This window comes from Myripristis murdjan, chromosome 16 (genome assembly GCF_902150065.1).
Source record: "Myripristis murdjan chromosome 16, fMyrMur1.1, whole genome shotgun sequence".
In the NCBI taxonomy this organism is placed as follows: Eukaryota; Metazoa; Chordata; class Actinopteri; order Holocentriformes; family Holocentridae; genus Myripristis; species Myripristis murdjan.
The window spans coordinates 33,711,006-33,718,826 of record NC_043995.1 but is presented as its reverse complement, the minus strand read 5'-3'; the positions used below and the strand labels follow the sequence as shown (position 1 = coordinate 33,718,826).

Genomic DNA, 7,821 nt, shown 5'->3' with positions numbered 1-7,821 from the left:
TCTCTTTTTTTTTTTTTAAATACTTTTTATTTCCAGGTATTTTTTCTTTTATTTTCTTTTATTATTTATTTATTTACTATTTATTTACTACTGCTGATTGGATTTAATATAATTTTCATATCAGACTCTGTAGAGCAAAATCCCTCGGTCTGGTGGAGTGACTCTTACTGACAGTTTGTCACACAGTCTGATGTGCTGCAGGTTTCTGAGCCGCAGGCTTCCTGTCGCTGCCACTTTCCACAGACAGTCAGTAAACACACCAAGCAGCAGCACTGCACAGCGTCTGGTCACGATCAGATATGAATCAAGCCCAACCCAAACTGCTGCTCGCTTGCAGGTGAGCAAATGAGGAAATGAAAACAAGTTTCATAGCTTAATCCGGAAATCATGTCCTGGCAGCTCCCTGACTTCATTAGTGCGGTCAGGAGGATGGGGATTCAAGGCTTGACCAGCTTCATCAAGGCCAACAGTCACATCTACCGGGACGTCCAGTTCAGGGACAGCCGGCTGGTGGTGGATGGCCGTAACCTGCCGTTCCATCTGTACTGCAGCGCGAGTCTTGAGCAGACGTACGGCGGGGACTATGCTGCGTTTGCGGACCTGATCGAGAGGTTCGTCAAAGCGCTGAGGGGCTGCGGGATCCAGCCCTACGTGGTGCTGGACGGAGGCGATGACCACACTGATAAGAAGCTGGAAACCAAGAAACAACGAGCCGAGGCACTGATCCAAGCAGCCCATGAAAAGTCACTGGGCAAACAGACCAAGGAGAACATCCTGCCGCTGATGTGCATCTCGCTGTTCAGACGGACTCTGGTCCGGCTGGAGGTCCCGGTGGCCCTGTCCTTCTCAGAGGCAGACCAGGAGGTCGCCGCCCTGGCAAGTGAGTGGCAGTGTCCGGTGCTCTCCAAAGACAGCGACTTCTACATCTTTGACCTGCCGGCGGGGCTGCTGCCCATCCCCCATTTCCAGTGGGAGGTGGCGGCGCAGAGAGGCTACGTCCCCTGTAAGAAATACACCGCCTCCAGCTTCTGCTCCTTCTACAACATCCAGCGCCGCGTCCTGCCCGCCTTCGCCGCGCTGGCTGGGAACGACTATGTGAAGCTGCGGGACATGGGGGTGACCCTCCACGTGAGAGCCCATGAGAAAACCAGATCAGGCTACCTGGAGGCGCTGCTCCGCTGGCTGAGGGGCTTCCAGGAGCCCCAGGAGGCCCTGGTGGCATCACTGAGGCTGATGGGGGAGGTGAGCAGGCAGAAAGAGGCGGAGGTCCTGCAGAGATTGTCTGTGGGCATGGAGGAGTACCAGCTGCCTCCCAGCGCCCTGGGCCGGTTCTTTACTGATGGGACAGTGCCTCCCTTCCCTCCGGAGGACCAGGCTCTGGTCCCGGACTGGTTCCGCCTGCCTTTCACCGAGGGCCGGCTGAACAAAGCCATCCTGAACGTGCTGCGGCTGAGGAGGGTCCGCCTTCCTGCCGTGGTGGAGCACAAAGACCTGCCCAGCTCCCATCTCACCTCCCGGCCGATCCGCCAGGTGATGTACGGGCTGCTGCTGGGCGAGGAGGAGGTGGAGGAGAACGACCGGGAGGGCCTCCTGCTGGCCAGCTTCAAGGTCCGGCCGGTCTGCCGAGGAGCCGCTGGGCAGCTGAGCCTGGACTCCCTGGATAAGGTATCTTCATTTTTACAGTCACAATATAGGCTACTACCACCTTACTACTACGCACAACAACAGCAATGCTATTAAAGAGCACATCACATCAGTACGATGTGATGTGAGGACCACTGTAGGGACAAAACTCTAGGCCTAAATTTTCATGTTTTTTCTCATAAATTTGTGATTTTTTTTTTCTTGTAAATTTAGGCTACGTTTTTAATCTCGCAAATTAATCTCCTGAAAATAAGTAGACCAATGAAAAATGCATCCTGATGCGTGATCATGACGCAAGATCTGCCTGTCTAACTGCCTGTCTGTCTGCCTGTCTGTCTGTCTGCCTGCCTGCCCGTCTGTCTGTCTGTCTGTCTGTCTGCCTGTCTGATCGAACTGTGCTCCAGCATCAAATATTTTGGACCAGCCACCAGTCCAAAGATATTTTAAATGTCCTAAATGATTGAATCTTCTGTGTGAACCAAATAACATCGGTGCTCTGGCTTGTGTTGATCTGTGGATTTTGGAGACTTCAGCTTGTTGTGCCATGAACCGAGTCACAGAATCCACAAACAGCAGTCAATCAGTCAGGCCGGCTGAGAGGGTCAGTTATAAATGTAAAAAATACCGTGACTGACAGTGACCGAAAGAGCGCTCCAGTTTGTGATATCTTTCTAAAGTTATTATGAATAGTTTTTTTGGCTCTTGGCCAAAAAACTATTCACATTTGTGTTGCACTGTCTGTCCCGCTCCACCAGGCGGAGCTCTCACAGCGTGTCCGGGTGTTGACGGAGGTTCTGGAGGTGGTGCCGTCCTGTTTTCAGGGCGTGGAGCCTCACCTGCGCCTCCTGGTGGCTGTTATCTGCTACTGGATGCAGAATGCGAGCCCCACTCCACACCAGCACCTGCTGCAGGCTCTGCTGCTGGGACTGGTGACCACACACACCAGCACAGATAGGACACACACACACACACACACAAACACACACACACACAGCAGCCATCACCATGAAGGCAAGGCGAGTTTGTTTGTATACTCCCATTCATACACAAAGCAATTCAAAGTGCTTTACAGAGGCATAGAAATACATTAAGAAATATAAAATCTTGAGAAAACATGAAAGGTTTAACACCAAAAAAAAATCAGAGCAATTTTGAAATAATCTAAGGAACTAAAAATCTCAGTGAACACAAGGGCTAACTGTTCAGCGCGATTCTTTAAAACATTACCACAGATATTATGTGGCCCAGGGCTTTTCCTCACATTACAGCCTCTAAAGAGCTGAAGGACTTGGAATTCCTCGATTTCAACGCTTGGAGGAGGAGGAAGTAGAGAGGGTGACACAGTGGGGGCCTCAGCCAGGAGTATTACTCTCAAAACGGCAGAAGAAGGCATTTAGCTGGTTTGCCATCTCAGTTCCTTCACTCCCGTTAGGGCTGAGGGGGGTTTTCCCCTGCCCTTGTGAGATATACTTGTCATCATTTTAACTTCCTGCCAGGCTTCTCTGGAATTTCTGGAAGATATGGAGGCCTCTAACTTAAGTTTGTATTTGTGTTTGTCCAGAGAAAACTGTGTTTTAATTTCTCTTTGTAGCTCCCTTCTTGCATGCTCATCCTGATTTCTATGAGCTTTCCTTTTTTGGATAATTAGCTTCTTTACTTCACTGGACAGCCTAGGCTTATCACTGGAATGAACTTTAAATGACTTAGTGGGTAACACAGAATCCACACAGAAATTGACATAATCAGACACTGGCGCTACCTTATCATTGATGTCAGGGCTGTCAGAGACTTCCCATAAAATACAATCAAAGCAGCCCTGCAATGCCATAATACTTTCATTGTCCCACACTTTAACAGTCTTTATTTGAGGCTTTTCCCTCTCAAGCAGCCTCTGGTAAGTAGGACGGAGATAAACCACATTGTGGTCAGATGCTCCAAGTGGGGAAGTGGGGTTGCCATGTAAGCGTTCTTCACAGGTCCAAAACATAAGTCAAGTGACTTTTTCTTCCTGGTGTGGAAATCAACACATTGATAACATGTGCACAGGGACTTTTTAACAGGACACTTATTAAAATCTCCCAGAATGAACTTGGGCGCATCAGGAGAGAGTGCCTCAAGTCTTTGTCAAGTATAAAAAATAGTTTCAGTAGCTTTAATATAATTGGGCCTTTGGGTGAATATACACCAAGGTAAAAAAAAGATCTGAGGAAACTCTCTTGGTAAATAATAGGGTTGGAGTGAGACAGAGAGCAGCTCTATATCAGGGATAGGGATGCTAACCGGTGGCCGTTTGACCGGTTGTTGACCGTTTGAACTTTAACCGAATAATCTTGTCGGTTAAAAACCTTTAAGCCCGAACTAGAGTGCCTGTAGAGAGAGGGTCTCCTTACGCCGCCATTGCTGTGAAAAAACGGAACCGTTGGAGTGAACGGAGTTGTCGCCACTCTCTCTACAGGCACTCGAGTCCGAACGTGTCGTCGCCGACACAAATGCACATGTCAGATTGTAAATACCGTAACTACCGTAAGGTTTTATCGATCGAAAAATTCCAACTGTTCCTGAAGGCGGAGAAGTTGCTCTTGCACTTACATACAGTTTAATACGGTAACCATGGCGACGGGACGCTCTGCCGGGTTTCGATGACGTCATTATGCACAGAGGTCAGCTCGGTAGAGACAGACCGGAGAAACCATAGATATCGATAATAATTATATTATAGTATATTATAATTATATTATAGATATTATAGATATCTACGGGAGAAACAAGCCAAGCTTATGTTTGTCGCGGACGTAGTGGTATGCGTCCGGGGCAAGACAATGGCGCCGGTGCTAGCGCTGCTAGCTTCTATTTGTTGCAGTTATTCTTTTATGGTTTACAGACGGTAAAATAATATTCTCGGTTAACCGAAATAAACCGATTAATGAGGCCCGGTGATCGACCAAGAAAATTTTCCATTTTCGCCATCCCTAATCAGGGGTGCACAGTTGCTCTCTCACCTTGACAGCCCAACACAGTTCCAAAGGCAGAGAAACCAGCTGGCTCCACCGCACTGGAGGCTGTGTTGTTGTCCAGCTGTGTCTCAGTAATTGCAAGGACACAAGCGTTCCAGTACTCATGAAGGTAGCGGGCAGTTCATCTGATTTCGATCTGAGAGACTGCGCATTGATGAACAGCGTTGCAGGCAGGGGAGGATTGTTCTTCTGCCTTTTGAGCCGTTGACAGATGCTACTTTTACAGCCACGTTTGCGCTTCATCCGTTGTTTATTCCTTTTCGAGGTTATTTTTAAACAACCCGGGATCGATACGATGACAGCAGAAGCAGACGCTGAAACATGATTGTGCAACAGCAGAAGGGTCTCTCTCTGCTGTAGTTGATTCCAGGGGCTACGTGCCTGGACCGTTGTTGTCATTAAATCCTTGAGTGAAATACGTGTTTAAAAGTCCCAAAAACAAGCAGATCATCTCCCATAAAGCAAGATCCATGATTGCCGTCAGTCAGATTTTCCACTCAAAACGAACACGTTAAACTAAACAATACCAAGCGTGAAGTGCCACAGGGGAAAGAATGAATGAATGAAAGATGAAAATAAGTGCTAAGTATTAATAGTAAGCAGTGTATGGCAAAATTGTTGAAGGAAAATTCATTTTAAACTGAGACTGTCACTCTACCCTCTTCCTGAGATGCATAACCTGAGTTTTATCTTCAGTCTCCATTTCTTACACCAACAGCACACCATGTCATTTTCAGGACTGTATCATCTGCATACAGAGTGCCAACCATACAGTCTCCCACTCCGACACCAGCAGCTGCCTTCTGGATTCTAGAGCTAGACCGTTGATATAAATGGCAAACACCGCAGGAGAGAGCACACCCCCCTGTTTTACACCAAAGCAAGCAGCAACATTTACATTTTATTGAAACACTTGAGCGGTTGGTGAAATTTTGGACTGCAGAAAGCAAACTTTGACATGCCTGACCTTTGACCTTAGATATATCTGTACATGCACAAATACCACTGCTACACCCACATACACTTTGAGAGCCACAAGCCAACAGCTTCTCCAAGTACAGCATGTGGATGAACTGTTGAGTGATGTGTGTGTTGTAGCTTTGCAGGTGGAGAACACAGATGCTACACCCAGTCTGGATCAAGATGTGGCTCACGCCTTCAACCAGTGGCAGTCCTGTGTGATGTTCAGCATGCAGCTCAACCAGCTGCTGGGCGTCCCTCTGCCTGAGCCTCAGGGTACCTGGTGAGACTGCACAGCCAATCACTACAACCAACACCAGACCACAGTTACTAACAGCATCATAAAGAGCGTTTGGGTCAAACTATCAAGTGATGGGTCAAGTTTCCCAGCACGTCAGCCAACTGGATGGAAACCTCACTCTGCAGCTGAAAGAGACTGAGCAGCAAACAGCAGCTCTGCAGTCAGTGCTGCAGGTTTCTCTGCTGTCTGAAGCTCAGTATCAGGACAGTAATGCTCCCCTACAACAGACTCAGTACAAGCCTTAAGAACCAGGAGCCTGGAGCAGCTCAGCCTTTTGTCCAGCGTTCAAACAGCAGCAGGGACTCGGAGCCTGAAGGAGCTGCAGCAGGCAGGAAGTGTAAAACGGTGGGGGCTCGTTCAGCCCCAGTTCATACTCATGAGTCTGCTCTAGCTGATGTTGTGTGACTCCAACTGTCTTCTCTTGATGTTCTCCAGGTTGTATGAGGGAAAGCTGTTCCACCAGCTGGTCCACAGCCTGAGGAGGGGAATGCAACCTGAGCGTCTCCTGACGCCCTCCAGCCTGGAGCTCTACCGAACCCTGCTGGCCACCGTGCAGCAGGCCCGGCATAGGAGAACCACACACAGTCTGGAGGATCTGACCGCCAACCTGGAGCAGCTGCACCTCCCGGACGAAGACAAGGAGGCAGCGACGGCAGACCAGGGTGGAGACTGAGTGTTGGTGACTCGCCACAAAGCCAAAGAGCGAGGCCGCCAGCCCAAAAACCCAGAGCTCGGTCGCAAAAAGGAGCGCCGAGGCTGGAACTGACTCTCTGTGGCTTGAACCTGTCCAGGAATCCATCCATCCATCTGAGTTTCAATGTCCTGTCTATGTCCTTTATTTATTTTGGACAGAAAGAAGCAGACAGCAACAGCCAAAGCTTTCTTGGTGCAATTTTTTTTTTAATTATTTGGATGAGATTACTTTATCTGACCTGTTCCACAGGCAGATTGTCAGGAAGGCTAATGCCATTCTATCAGACGGTTCCCACCTGTTACATTCTGAGTTCCAGTTTTGGCCCTCTGGCTCAGATTTCCTTCTGTTAAAAGCAACAGGTACAAACACTCCTTTATCCCCACAGACATTTCCTCTCTGAAGTCACATCAGGGGAGGAGTTGTATTTAACTTGTACCTGTGGCTACTTACCTGGCTGCTGTTCTTGTTGTTTCTTGACTTATTGTTGAGCACTATTAGTGCTGTATCATATGATGGTGATGGTGGTGGTGATGATGATGGTGATGATGATGGTGATGATGATGATGATGATGATGATGATGATGATAATGCTCGCTGTTTGCACTTTCGCTGCCGTGTATGGGCTGTTCTGGATGCTGCTTCGCATCCATTTTGCATTTTGTACAATTAATTTATTTATGTACCTTCTTTAACTTTTTTAACTTTTTAGCTTCTTAACGACTGTGTCCAGTCCTGTTGTTTTAGCACACTGCATTACCCCACTGGGATAAATAAAGCTAAACTGAACTGAACTGAGAGCCAGGGAAGGGGTGTGATATTCCAAGAATTTTCAAGATTAAAGTCAGAAATTTTATGAGGAAAAATTCTGACACTATAAAGTCACACATTTACAGAGAACAAACTCTTAGCATTTCTTTCCTCTGTGTCCGTGGCTCCACCTGTGCTGCCCCCTGCTGGCCGTGTCTCAGGCCTGCAGCTGATCCCCTCAGCAGATTCTACTCTGACATGGGATTCAGGAACAAGGAGATCCTGCTGATCTGAGCCCAGAATCAGCAGATTGTTTTCTTCTGAATCGGCCCAAGTAACAGCAACGTCTCTTCAGAGTCCAGATGCTGAGGAGGAGATTGGGGTTCTGGACTCAGACCAGCAGGATTTCCTTCTGACTGGATCCCACAGGAGGAGAACAGCTGGTTTCACTGTTTTTTTTT

General features: G+C 48.1%; 1 protein-coding gene across 1 annotated transcript; it reads left to right on the top strand.

The window, feature by feature from the left end:
• The first annotated feature begins 429 nt into the window (after positions 1–429).
• On the top strand, positions 430–6,592 carry LOC115374353 (protein asteroid homolog 1-like). Its single transcript, XM_030073211.1, has 4 exons — positions 430–1,665; positions 2,400–2,573; positions 5,765–5,901; positions 6,355–6,592. The coding sequence occupies exons 1-4, from the start codon at positions 430–432 to the stop codon at positions 6,590–6,592; spliced, it is 1,785 nt and encodes a 594-aa protein (XP_029929071.1).
• The last annotated feature ends 1,229 nt before the right edge of the window (positions 6,593–7,821 follow it).

Coding starts and splice junctions, on each gene's coding strand:
- LOC115374353 (XM_030073211.1), top strand. CDS start 430: ATGGGGATTCAAGGCTTGACCAGCTTCATCAAGGCCAACAGTCACATC. Junction 1,666..2,399: donor GCCTGGACTCCCTGGATAAG/GTATCTTCATTT, acceptor CCGCTCCACCAG/GCGGAGCTCTCACAGCGTGT. Junction 5,902..6,354: donor CCTGAGCCTCAGGGTACCTG/GTGAGACTGCAC, acceptor GATGTTCTCCAG/GTTGTATGAGGGAAAGCTGT.